At 30.6% G+C, this 14,827-nt stretch overlaps 1 protein-coding gene across 10 annotated transcripts in view; it reads right to left on the reverse strand.

Moving 5' to 3' along the window:
- Nucleotides 1–3,488: 3,488 nt before the first annotated feature.
- The window catches only part of LOC145276941 (S phase cyclin A-associated protein in the endoplasmic reticulum-like), a 559,542-nt gene continuing 548,203 nt past the window's right edge, over nucleotides 3,489–14,827 (reverse strand). For all 10 annotated transcript variants that reach the window (XM_080128440.1, XM_080128441.1, XM_080128445.1 and 7 more), the window contains one exon: nucleotides 3,489–4,039. In XM_080128440.1, coding sequence (XP_079984566.1) covers nucleotides 3,933–4,039 — 107 coding nt within the window. In that variant the 3' untranslated portion in view covers nucleotides 3,489–3,932. The remainder of the gene's footprint in view (nucleotides 4,040–14,827) is intronic.

A 14,827-nucleotide genomic window follows, 5' to 3' on the forward strand; every position in this document is an offset into this window, starting at 1 on the left:
GTACTTCTCTTCAAGATGAAGGTCTGACAGGACAAGGACATGAATACTTACATTTATCTTTTGGGAGCATCATGTTCTTCACTATAACTTTGAAATCTTCTCGTTTATAAAGCATTATCAAAAACGGATAAGGCCAGACGTGTAATTTTTGAGCAAATTAGAAATGTGAAAAGTCTTGGTTTAGAATATACATTTATTTTCACTTCCTTTTTATTGAAAACAAAAAATAAAAGACAGTATGTCAACAGAAATGGATTTGAAAAAAAAAAAAAAAAAATGCTTATGAAATACAAAAAGCTGTTATCATCAAATATGCATAGATGTGTGTGCATGTGGCTGCATAAAATATTGTGTCAGGTATACTGGTAGTATGAAACCCAGGACTACCTGCTGCATACCAACAACTAAACCGGATGATTTGACTGGTGAGGAGGGTGGCTAGTAAACCCAGCAGAATTAAAAAAAAAAAAAAAAAAAAAAAAAGACCAGTGGTACTCATTTGATAGGACCGATGGCCCATTTAGCACAGAAATATCAATGCATTTGGCACGCACACAATAGATGGTGCCTATAATGTACATTTTTTTTTTTTTTTTTTTTTTTTTTTTAAATGAAAGTGCCATTATTGGAGTAAAATTCTAACTAGTTAAATAGCTTAAAAGTTCAAAATGAATCCAAAGTTTCAGAGTTATTTTCCAGATTTCAAGGAATTCTTCAGCATTAGAGTCCAGAAATTGTAAGATTACAAAATTAAGAGAAACTACAAACTTCCCGTCAACACTGCTTCCAATTTAAACACTTCAATAACATAAAATTTAAAAAAAAAACCTTTGTCAAACAGCAATAAAGTTTTGAGCAAGGTATTTTAATCTAGGATATTATCACAAAATTAGTAACCTTTTAATCTCCAGCCTATAATACTGGGAATTAACTCTTTATACTTGCTTTGATTTCTTGAAATTCAAATAATATGAAACATTGTATTCATTTCAAATCTATTGACTGTATTGAGATATATTGACATCCAGTATTGTATATATCAGTTAGGAATTAACATTATTTAAAAGTGGAATAAGAATTAAAACTATTGTTTATGTCATCTTAAATTATCTGTTAGTAATAAATTAAATTATTTCATCATATTCCATGTTACTATGGAAACATCTGAATACATGCGCCAATATTGCACTCCTCCTTAATTATTCTAAACGCTTATTGGTTGTCTGCTGATGACACTTTTGTTCTCCCCTCCACCTCTCTCTCTCTCTCTCTCTATATATATATATATACACACAGTTCAAATTAACACGTTACTGTAGTTCTGTGGCTCATCCTATGCAAGGAAATGTCTTAAATTCCTGAATGTTCTTATAGATTTGAATTTGTATTCAAATCTATAAGACGTTCAGGTAACCATATGTGACTGCAATATCATGTTAATGCACTAGCATCACTTATTATTGATATACATTTCTAGCTGAATGGATATTAAACCCTTTATATGTACTAAGTTTTGTTTTGACTCGGTTCTGAGTTTTTAAGTGGTTTTAATATTTTATATATATATATATATATGTAGAAAATAATAAGGAACAAACCGTATTATGTGTTCATCAACGTTTCGTCTTTATTTCGAGACTTCCTCTGGATGAATGTCTCGAAATAAAGACGAAACGTTGATGAACACATAATACGGTTTGTTCCTTTTTATTTTCTCTATTTTGTCGGAATACTATTTCCATTATTTTCATCATATATGTATGTATAAGAACCTTTTAATTATTTATAATATATAATAATGTTTACAATAATTAAGAAATTGTGTGTGTGTGTGTGTGTGTGTGTGTATATATATATAGTCATCCATATACAGTACTGTCTTGCTGTTTCACAGCTCATCAGTGCAGCTAGACAAGCAACTGCCTCAAGCCAGGATCGAAACCCAATCGCCCAAATGACAGTCAACAAGGCTTCTCACCATTGCGCTATACAACTGCTGCTTGTAGGGTAATGAATTAACGATGTTTGACACACATATATATATATATATACTTCTGTTTTTACTTTGATAGTGATCTACACATGAGAATAATAATATAAAGTATTTTTATGGCATGCAAGCTACACGGAAGCATTTGTGTTTCACTACTAAACAAACTCTTCAGAATGAAAACACACATTTTTGTGTTGCCTGTTTACCATAAGTGCATGCCTATTGATACACACATATATATATATATATATATATATATATTTTTGATAAAATAGTTATCCACAGACACATGTTTTGCTGTTACTGACAGCATGTGTGTGTGTTAATAATGGAAAAACATGTTCATGGATAACTATTTTATATATATTAAATTTAAAAATGTTTTCCTCAGCTAAAATAATGTATTCCAATATATACATATGTATTGGATTGCTTTATGATTGTTAAACATTACTAAATTTTACGAAAATTTTAAAATGTGTCGATAACAATACCCACTTGGATCATATTATACTCAACTATATCCAAGTATTTGGAGAAGTGATAAATATTGAACGCTGTTCAAAAATGGCTTATTCAATATCAGATTTTTAACTGGATCATAAAAACTTTAAATTATTATACATCACACTAATATTAGGTTGGTGCAAAACAATGTTTTTGAAGTATACATATCTGATAAAAACATTTTTTTTTTGCACCAACCTAATATATACACACATTAATTGTTACATTTATAAGTGTTCAAGTGTTTTTCACCATGTATTCAGACTCTGTGAATCCCACATCATTGTTATCCTTGCATTTTAGGGTAAGGCATTATGAAAAAAGACATCCAGTTTGAACCAGCTGATTATCTTTTACATTCTTTAGCCTTCATTCTGGAGGACCATTTTTTGCAAATTATTTTACTGTTTTCTAGATTTATCTGTTTATTTAAAGTGTGCAAATTATTTCTCATTGGTTTATTTTAATCAGTTTTTGCTTGTTTTTTTTGTTTTTTTAATTTTTTAAGTGATTCAGTAAGAATTTATACTTATATCTACATTTTGATATATTCTGTTTTACTAATTGATTAACTTTTGCTTGAATTTTTAAGTAGCCATATCTGAAAAAAGTGTTTAAATTTTATTGTTATAAAATAAAGTTTTGTGTGCGTAACGCCTTTACATACAATGACCTTATATCCCCCTGCTGTATACTTTTCCGTATTTTCTTCATATCTTGCAGTGGCTTGGTATACATCTGATTGTTATACTGTATAGTCACACTTCTATCAGTATTTTGTTTATTTTCAGACTTTTATACCATTATGAACACTTCAAAGATGGCATGTTCTTGTCAACTATATTGGTTTAACTTACAAACTCGGCACTACTTGTTTATAAAGGTTTCAAAATTCATTAAAAACATAAAATTTATCCAGATAAGTAGAATAGTAACTTATCTTGCCTTTGGTAACATTTATTTGTTATATAATTGAATTTATGATCCCTTTTCTTTTTTGTTGCTAAGTTCCAAATTCCATGTATATTTGTAGTTTGTTATAAATAATGTAAATTAAAATCTGAGTGTTATTTTGAAAGGAAAATGCCTACAAACAAAGCTACCATAAGATTTGAAAAAAAAAAAAAAAGAAATTATACATCAGTGACACAATGTTCTTGAAAAAAAGGAAACTACACACACAATCAGCATATGTTATGTGTTCCTTCAAGTAGTTCCATGTGTAGAAAGAGTAATGGCACTGCATAAAAAAAAAATTACATCCTAACCAAATACCCTCCTCAGGAATAGTTTTTTTTTTCGTCCGGTTACACCCAGTGTTTTCTTATTCATTGTTTTTTCTTCTGGAAATCTATCCAATGATCCAGAATATTGTTTCATCTAAGCACCCATCTCGCTGCAGGTAACAGCAATGATTGAAAGCCAACCAGTTCTATTCCACTTTGAAGTAATCCCAGGCTAATGTCCATATGTCAGTTGGAAAACGAGATACCAAGGTCATCCTAGTGTCCATGTCAATGGTACGAACTTTGTCTTTATCTGAAATAGAAAAAATATTTTCCATTATATGTGTATACAAATATTTAATATATCACTTTCTATACTGATAATTGCAAAAAATTTGGGTCTGTAGATATAAAAAGAATATATATATATATATATATATATATATATTCCAGGTTAAACATATCCAAAAGTAAAAACCATTGAATTTAACAAGGTTGTTGACAGTGCTCAATAAAAAGAGCAAGATATTATTTTATTCAATTTAGATAAACAAAATGACCATTGATCATGACAATAAATCTGTTTCAATCTAAAAATATTTCAACAGGCAACCTCAGATATTTTTAGATTGAAACAGTGGATTTATTGTAGATTAGTCACTTATAAATATGACCTTTTATAATAGAAAGCTCAATTAAAAAAAAACAAAAAAAACAAGACAAATTATTGGGAAAAATAAAATTTGATTAAATTGCAATATTTGTTAATCTATCAAAAATTTAAACACAGAATTATAAGAAAGACATATCCTTAATCCATGGATTTTCAAGGAGTATTCTATACATACAAATATATAAACATATACATATCTAAGTTTATAGATAGAAATTCTTAAAAATTGCACTAAAAAGTAAAATACAAATTATTTGGCTTATATAACAAGGTAGATATAAAGTGTGACGATTTCAAACATTAATTTATTAGGATTGCACATTAGTTTCCTTTAATAAAACTGTACAATCAGATGTAACCCTGAACAATTAGCCAAGGTTCATACAGTTTTCAAGGCCACAATGAACAAAAATATGGGTTTCAACAACGTTATTTGATATATAGAAATAATTACAAAGAAAATAAATGCTATGTATAAACAAACCCACTATTAGAAAAACCATAAAATCCAAAGAACAGAGTGATGGAAGGCTATTGGAAACAAAGAAACTGTGTTTCTTCAGCATGTACTAATGTATATATAAATGATAAGCTGTCTATATTCCAAATACCAAGATGATGTAAAATATCATAAGCCACAATTGTAACAAGTCTTTGGATTTTTTTTTTTCATATCCATATTCTTCGTATTTAGTTTTTTTTTTTTGTTTTAAGTTAACGAGTTCTTATTCGTCTGATGGGTCAGGACGGAAAATATTAAAAAATTGACAGAACAATTATGATTGTTTCTGCGCTACAAAACAGATGCAGTCAAGAACTGAATATTTTAACATGCTGAAAAAAATAAAGGATAAGATGAACAATTTGGAATTCAGACTTTTTGTCATTTATTTGTGTATGCTCTGTAGTTATATTTAACATACATCGAGCTTCATAAATAAAAAGGATTGGTATAAATAAAGAGTGAAATACAATTGAGTAAACATTGTCTTCAAGTCCAACAAACAAATTCCTGATGAACTACCCCTTAAGTAAGACACTTTATGAAATCTCCAATACTAACAATTACGACAATACTATCCCATTGATTACTGCACACGCAATAACCCTAATCCTCAAGTGGCTTCTGGGCCTTGATAAGTAGTGACTACTTTGTAAAAAAAAAAAAAAAAAAAAAAATTTCCCCATCTGTATATATCGTATATTCAGGCAGATTTTAATTCAAACAAATACTGTTAAAGATAAATCTTCTGTTTAATCAAACTGCTTTTTTTTTTTTTATTTGTTCGAGTTTTCAAATGATTTTTTTTTTCTTGTTAATTTAAAAAAAGAAAAACAACAAAAAAAAATAGCTCTGCTGGCTTTTAAGGTTTTCTTATTTCTCCAATGTTTTTATTCATTTATTTTTACTTGATGATTTGACGAGGAATTGAAAATGTTTGTGATACATACAAAATATTCATCACTTTTTCAAAAAATTTAACACAAAAATCATTTGAAAATATTAACAAACAAAAAGATATAATTATGCAAAAGATTTGTTGTTGTTGTTAATGTTTACTTAGATAAAATTATTAATAGTAAAAAATATTATTGTTACAAAGCCCCGTTTAAGAAGAATCATCATTCCAAACTATCTGTTGAATACTCTCATGGCCATTAATTATGACAAGCCCGTTTACATAGCTGCATAAGTATCTAAATTCACTTCCATTTAAAGGTTACTTCCTGGTGGAACACTAGCCAACAAAGCCAATGTTGGCTTATCAGCAGTAATTATCACTTCCTGCACTGATGATTACATAAGCATGAAACACTAATGTCTGTAGATAGAAAAATATTAATATCAATTGAAAAAAATATTACATATGCACGTGTCCACACAGACATCTACACACTCATGATAATTTTTATTTATTATTGTTATAAAGCTCTATCAGAAAGGATATTGAGTCATTTGTGTGCAAAATCTGTCTTGGATCAGATCTGTTCTAATTCCACAAAGTTGATTTATATGATAAAAAAAAAAAAAGAAATTAAAAAAATAAAAAATTGGAGGAAAAAGACATTAATGGATTTTCTTTACTTTTAAGAACTTTGCCAGAGAGATTTCAGGGTCATCTTATCTTGTAAAAAAAAAAATCCACACAAAAGGAATTTTGCTATTGCAACGTGACCCAGCTGCTGCCTTAATATCAATGCCCAAAGAATACGAGACCAAAAAATGACACTAAAAAAAAAATAAAATAAAAATAAAGAAAGTATATACAATGAAGGAACCTTCTTGTTCAAGTCGGCAAAGAGAGCAAGCAGTATTTAATCTTCTTAGAGTCTGAAGCAAATGTGGAAACAGATTGTCTTTCGGCCTTTCATCTTATCAAAACCTTTCGCTACTGTCCGAGTTTGGCTTAAAGATGCCAAAGTAATGGGTCAGTGGGATTTTAGAAAAAGAAAACAAAAAATTGAGTCCGTGCAAGACAATGCAGAAGTGAGCAGTTAAAAAGAAAAAAAAAAGAAAAAAAGTTCAATGATGACGTAAATTTGTTTAAAAAAAACAATGCGTATCTCTTTTTACACACACACACACACACACTTCATTCATGAGTTATGAAATTCATATTAATCAATGTAATGGAAAACTAAAAATTGTTTATCTGTTCATCAATGTTTCATCTTTAATAATTCTGCAAATTACGAACCGTGCTACGTTTTAGATAGGATGTTCAAGTTAAATTCAATTTTTACAATATCTTTCATTTATCAAATTGTTAGATAAAAGTACAGATTAGTTAACCCACCCCCCCTCCCGTTCTCATGATAAGAATTAGCTTCTAAATCTGTCTGTAATTTACATAAATACCTGTTTATTGTCTAGACTTTTTCAAGAATACTTATTTGAAAATTTTTTGAATATACGTATAAAATAAGCCAAATTAGAACGCAATATTATGAAAATAAACAAACATTTCTTTGTTTAAAATTAATAATTCAGCAATAGATACCATCCTCAGAATTTTATATATTTTTTTCCTCACCATAATGTTAAATTGGAAGAAAAAACAGTAAAGAATCATCATGTTGTCCGTCTGCGGTGTTATTTTGAAATGCCGGAAGAATACGCTTGACACATGTGATATGAAAATCAGAGTTGTTTTCCATGATTCCAGCATTTCAAAATAACACTGCAAACGGACAACACGCAGATTCTTTACTATTTTTTCTTCAATTTAACATCATGGCAAGGAAAAAAGAAAAAATTTATAAAATTCTGAGGATGGTGTCTATGGCCGAAATATTAATTTCAAACAAATATTTATTTATTTCCATAATATTGTGTTGTAATTTGGCTTATAAACATATATCATATTTTATTTTAAAATGTAAACGTTTCTATCATGGAAAACAGAAACGTGACTTTAAAAGGCACTTTTTTTTTTCTTTATTGTTAGAAATCTATTCTTTGCTATTAATAGATTTTTGTTTTTCTTAAACAAGTCAGCTATTTTAATGTTTTGTTATCAGTTTCAAAAAAAGAAAAATAAATAAATAAAAATTGTCCGCATTTTTAAGATGGGTAATGATGGTTTGCATTATTTAAACTATTGTTTTATGCTTGGATGTTCTTCACACAACGTTTCAGCCAATGTAATCTGATTTTCTTCAGGTGCATTTTGTATTTCACTCCTGGAGACATAATTACACTTTTTCAACCATGAAGGGATACAAGTGTTAAAAATTTTTAATTGTATTCTTAGTATTGTTTCTAGTTTGACATTTCAGATTGATTTAGATTTTAATATAAAGATTTCCGAGTTTAACTCGAGAAGAACAGTTGGCTGATTTCATTTGGTTGTTTCATTTTATAGCATATCAATCTTTTTCGAATTATTTAATGCAGAATCCAGTAATTTTGGCAAAAGGTTTTATGCTTCATGTTCTTTATATTTTCGAGTACTTATTCATCATGTTTGATCGTTTTGTAGAGAAAAATTATTGGTTTTTGTTTTTGACTTTGCAAATTGAGATTGAGTTTTACAAAGAAAAAAGAACAAACAAACAAAAACAAAACCATAGCATCAATTTTTAGTGCATTTTAGGTCAAGAAGCCAGTATCTTTAGACTGGCCTGATCTAGTAGCATCAGTACATCGGCTGAAACATAAGAATAACATAGAAAATGAGAACTATAGTTTGAATAATACAGATAATACAAAATTGAATTTATTTCCGACTATTCAAAACTCTGAATTTTCAAAATAATAAAAAATAAACTACTGTTCTCATCTTGTCATTTTGACAATGATAATATATACAGTAATAAGTAAACTAATATATATATATATATATATATATATATATATATATATATATACACACACACAAGGATTTATGGTGCAGTTGTTAATGCTTGGAAAAAGGCAATTGTAAAATTAATATTCACCTGAAAATTTAATTCTCAGTGTAAATTATTGAAAAATACAATCGTGAATCGCTGAAGACCTCTATCCAGTCATAGCTGATGGAACGAGAGCATGCTAAGCCCTTGAAGTAAAAGGTTTCTTCCGAAATTCCTCAAGTTTGACACGATACACCTGGAGAGGTTACATCGACCGAAACATTATGAAAATGATACTCAAGATGAGAACAGCAGTCCGAAGAATCCAAATAATATGGATATCAAATCCTCATCTCAAAAATTCAGAAACGTAAAAAGAAAAAGTAACAGCCTAAAAAACAAAAGAAATACTTTTGAGCAGGTAGATATACTTATCCAATCTGCACGCATTTTATAACTTCAAACTATACTCTTTGACTGGGTTGGTTGGTTGGTTGTTTTTGTTTTACGGCATATCAACCCTTTTCGGGTTATTTAATGCCGAATCCTAAGATTTTGAAGAAAATTTTTTTTAATAGAATATATTTGTTGTTTTCACGTCGGTTTCTATTTAACCCATAGTTGAGACCCTAACAGGTACTACCACTCCGGGTCAGAGTGGACCTGGGAGCAATGATAATTAAAGGGTGGCTCCACACTCACCAAAGCCCACAAGCTGGGGCCTCACCACTGGATATAGTTTAAGGTCATATCCAGGACCCCCATTGAGGGACTTTTACTCCCTGCAGGGGGGCAGTCAGCGTATTCTAATGCCCCACCGACAGGGCCGCTTTAACTGGGAGTCAAGTGGAGTATCTATTGATCCTACATGTCATCTTTTCTGTCTGAGAAGGAAAATTCTTAAGGTAGTTTTTATTTTTGTCCAAATCCAAAGTGCCCTTTTTCATAGAGCCGGATTTTCACCACACATTAAAATCAACTTTGTGTCTGATCCTGCTCTGGTGAGGAGGCAAGTAAACAGGGACAGATGGACAGATCCTCATATGTAGATGAAGAATAAAGAAAACAAATTGGCACTGCTTCATGTGTTTCAATGTTCAAGCAGGGTTGCATTTATTTAAAAGATTTTGTATTTTCAAAACGAGAAACCTAACAGCATTCAGATTGATTTACAATTGGTCGTTCTTTTTCCGTTTTCTGACTATTTTATTTATATTTTTCCGTTCTGTGAGTTTATTTACTTTTTTTTTTTTTTTTTTTGTTAGGGGTGGTGGAGTGGGAGTTTAGAAATAGACATATTTTAAGTTTTTCCTCAACCCAGGAGATTTGCTTTTTGAAAGCTGCATTGTAGTCCCTCCTGATTCGAGGGATTAGAGAAGCATATGGAAATTCGTTTTCGCCCTTGGGAAATGGCTATCCACCAGAGAAATGAAAGATTCAATTTTCAAAAGGATTTTAAATGACAGCACAATTCAAAAACAATGAATTTCTTCTCGTGAGGAGGAAAAAAAAAACAACAAAAATGAATTTAAAACTTATTCCTAGAAAATCTTACAACTGAAAAGCAAACTGGAGTCAAATAGTTGTCACTTTTTGTCAGAATTAACTAAAATAAATATTTCAACCTCAAAGACAATCTTGATAGCATGTTTCTGAATTCTTGAGATAAGGATTGATAATTTGTATTATCAAGACTACTATTCTCATTTTGGTTATTTTGGAAAACATTTCGACCCATGTGCCCCCGCACCCCTCACAGGGGATTTCTTTCAGGTGCATCCTTTCAGACTGGAGAATCTTTATGTTTCATAATTTTTGAGATGGGGATTGATCATTTGGATTATATTACGACAAATGTTCTCATCTTGATGGTTATTTTCACAATGTTTCAGCCAATGTAACCTCTGACATTCTTCAAGTGTATCTTGTCGAACTCTGGAATTTTTCTGCCAAATTCTGGAATCCGCACCGAATTTTGAATGGAACTCTTTATTACTTAAAACTTCTGTTTCATGGTTGACGGTACAAGAGCATGCTACCCGCATGGATTAAATATAGGGTTCTATTCAAAATTCCACACAGATTCCCTGAGTTCGACAAGATGCACCTGAAGAAGATCGAGGGACACATTGGCTGAAACGGTCTGAAAATAACACTCCAGATACGTTGAAGAATACGAATTGAAAATCTTTGTCAAACTCGGAAACTCGCACAAAATTTAAAACTGAACCATTTATTTATGTTTTCATTCTATCAATATTTTTAGTTATTATCTTGGGTGGGGTATTAACTTTTCGAAACCTTTAACTTTAGTAACGTAAGCACGATTTCAATATAGTTCTTGCTTCGAGCGGTATATTTTTGATTTAATACTTTGGGTATTGACTTCTTGCACTTTTTAATTCAATATTTTGCATGTATTCCCACTGAACAGTTTTCATATCGTTCATTATAATGTGACTTAAAAAATGCAAGTTAAGTACACAAAAATATACACTCCAGACAACTGAATAAATTTCAATCTTTGATGAAATTTACACCATGAGATTAAAACTCCAAGTGTTGAAACTCGTTGAGACTAACATTCACAGGTAACATGAATTAGAAAAATATAAAGAGATACTGCCAAGTCTGTTGCAAAGAAGATGAGCTCCTCGAATCAGACAGAAAAATTCTCACACCCGCCAGTATCCTATGAAGCCATCCTTCGCTCATGCATCCAGTATTGCTTGATAGGATGCAAAAAAAAAAAAAAGTCTCTAACCTATTATGCCTGCCTACCAAACTACAACTCGTTTGTTTTATATATACTTCAACGGAATGTGCTCCAACAAATGTATTACACTTGTACGTACTCAACATAAATATTTTCAACAACGCTGACTAGCAACAAAAATTCCATTTCTTCACTGTAGAAATCTACACATGCGAGAAAATGTTCTAAAGATTAATATCATTTAAGGAAATATGATTGATATCAGTTGTATGCATTTCCAATGATCAGTGAAACCCTAACACTGCACATTATATATATATACATATATATATATATATATATATATATATATATATACAATGAAAAATCAAATAATGGTATCAATTTTGTATTAGGGTTTACAATAATACTATGAAGTATATGTTCATGCAGAACATCTATAAACAACATTTTATTTTATTTACAACTAAGCTCTGTAAACAAGATTAAACTTTTCCTAGGTAAAATTCAGGCGCTTCTACATAATGAAATTTTGTTGTCGATAAATGAAGTTCTCAGATTTAAAACAATAATTTCAACCGATTTTTCTTTTTCAATTCTAATGTTAGCTTCCAAATTATGCAGTCAGAATTACCTAAATTTGACTGAATTATTAAAAAAAACAAAAAACACTTTAATCGTGTTAGCAGGTGAAAAATTGCAGTCATCTTGTTTTTATAAAAAATTTAAACAGAAAATTACCTCCTTTTTGAACTCTCCTGTGTCTTACATAAGCAAATATGATCGTTTTCTTCAAATTCTTTTTTCTTTAATAAATAATTTTCTACCGTATCGATTTTCTTAATTTTTGGATATAGTCATCTTACAAATATGAGAAATAGGTAGATACCATTGTTTTCATGTGAAATTCAGTTTTACGATTTTCGAAATTTGGTTCTGATAGTGTAGAAGCACCATAATTCTTATTGGAAATCAAATGATTGTAATTATTATTTCAGGAATTTGTGATATCATATCTAGAGTTATTATTTCAAATAAATTAATGTTTTGCGTTTCTATTTTAATAACATTTCGTTCCCCAGAAAATGTTAAGTGCTTTTCCACGTCTAATACACAAAGTAAAGCCAGTTTCTTTGTAGATCTGTAAGTAGATTATAGACATTCATCATATTTTATTTTGTTATTAACACTTGTAATACTATTGAGATGGTTCCTATGTTATATATTGGGACCCTAAACGAGCAAGTAGCAATTACGTTTACTAGTATGAATTTTGATAAGGGTCACGTTAGTAAATGACATGATAACCTAGTGGCAAAAGGAAATATATCCAGCTGTAGGTATTGCAATTGAACTGGAGGACAGTCAAAGGTTGGCTCTCTAAACAAAACATGCTAGAAATGTAGGTGCCGAATGATATGACATCATATGTTTGGGGGGGCAGAACAGTTTCTAGTCAGTTGATCACTGGGAACAATAGATGAGATGCACCTGATAATAAAGAAAGTGAAGTGAATGTTACCTCGAGACAGTCTTGATGGTGACATACAGGCAAAATGAGAAAAACAATTTAAGAAGTAATTTAATTAATTAGATATTGGTCTCTCCCATAATGAGTAAACTATCTCTAATAAAACCTTTGAAACGTCAGCAAGTCTCTATTGTGTTTCCAGACATGAGTAGATTCATCTTAGGTTGAACAGAAGATAAACAACCACAAGGGACTCACGATGCATGCATGGAAGAGCAACAATCAAAAGAAGGGAAGACCAGCAACCGCGCATTTATGTAAAAAAAAGATTTAAAAAAAAAACAAAAAAAAAACGCTTTATTTTGTTGATTTGTTTCGTGACTGCTCACTGGCAAAAATGCACATGTGCTAAAGTGCGTCTTTATAAAGAGACCATGTGCATTCTCTCATTTAACATTTAAAAGGTTACCCTTGTGTTATCAATAATTTATTTAGAATAAATAAGAGCAGAAAAACATTTAATCCAGACGAGCGGTCATAAAATACGCTTAAATATATTTTAATTTGTCCAGATTTCATATATATTATTATAGAATTGTGATTTCAAAACAATAAAAAAAAAAAAAAATCCATCAGCTAGAATTGAAACTGAAAGCAAAACTGTAGCATTCAAAGCTGGTGACGTTACCACTGTACCAAACGTGATACGCATATGAACCGATTAAAAACTAAAAATCAAAAATAAATTAAGATTAACTATTTTTTCAATTTTGACCCCTAAAGACCCATAAAAAAAAAGTCCATAAAAAATCCAATCATTTGACGTCCCTAGCGCCGCTCTGCGACTTTTAGTTTTGAAAGAGATAAAGTTTGAAAATATGGAGTCAAACGAACAGACAGACATATATTAATTTTTTTTATGATTAGAATCCATTTTTTTATAGTGATATAAAGAGAGAGTAGGAGTTACAATCCAGCAACAAAAAGAGCATACCCCCATCCCACACAAATCTTTATTAGATTAGTGGTCAGGGAGAGTAGAGGAGTAAAGGGGATTCACATAACTATTGCTACTGCTATTGTTGTAACATAGCGTGGATGTAGATGCATGTGAAGTGGGAGAAAAAAAGACTGACTGAGAAAGAGAATGAGAAAGAGGAGAAAACGTTAGAGATCTCATGATAGACGTAGAGAACGTTCTAGATCACGTGGTGGGGGGGACATCACAGATGTACAAATGAGGAAATAAATGTTGTTGCTACAAAGAACAAGTGAGTTGGAGTTGTTTCCTATTCTTTGTTTTGATCTCATTTGCAACTAAAACTGAAGGCAATGTGTGTTACATTGTCTCTAACTTTATTAAGATTACTTCTGTACGGCTGGTTTCATTGGTTCATCTATATTTGACATAGGCTTTTATTGTATCTCCCATCAATAATGGGACCCATGGGATATTTGGCATTGCCTGCCTCCCCAGGCTGTTTAAGATTCCTCTCACTGACTGCCGAACATGATACAAGAGAAGATCAACATCACCCCCACCCCCTTTACATTGCTTGCTTTGTTTTTGTTTTATGGCATATCAATCCTTTTTGGATCATTTAATGTTGAAGCCGGTCATTTTAGTAAAAGTTTTTATGATTCAGGTTTTTTATATTTTCAAATATTTATTGATTGTGTTTGGCTTGATTATTTGGTTTCATGGAATATCAACCTTTTTGGGGTTATTAAATGCTGATTCCAGTCCATTCAAGTCCTTTATGCTTAAAGTGCTTTATATCTGCAAATATTTATTTATTGTATTTGGTTTGCTTGCCTTGTAGAGGAAATTGCTTTTGCTTCCTTTTTTTTTGTGTGTGTGTGTGGGGGGGGGTCTTTGCAGAACATAATTAAAGTTTTGCAAAGG

Source organism: Euprymna scolopes, chromosome 5 (assembly GCF_053919585.1).
Source record: "Euprymna scolopes isolate OS-2025 chromosome 5, ASM5391958v1, whole genome shotgun sequence".
Classification (NCBI taxonomy): Eukaryota; Metazoa; Mollusca; class Cephalopoda; order Sepiida; family Sepiolidae; genus Euprymna; species Euprymna scolopes.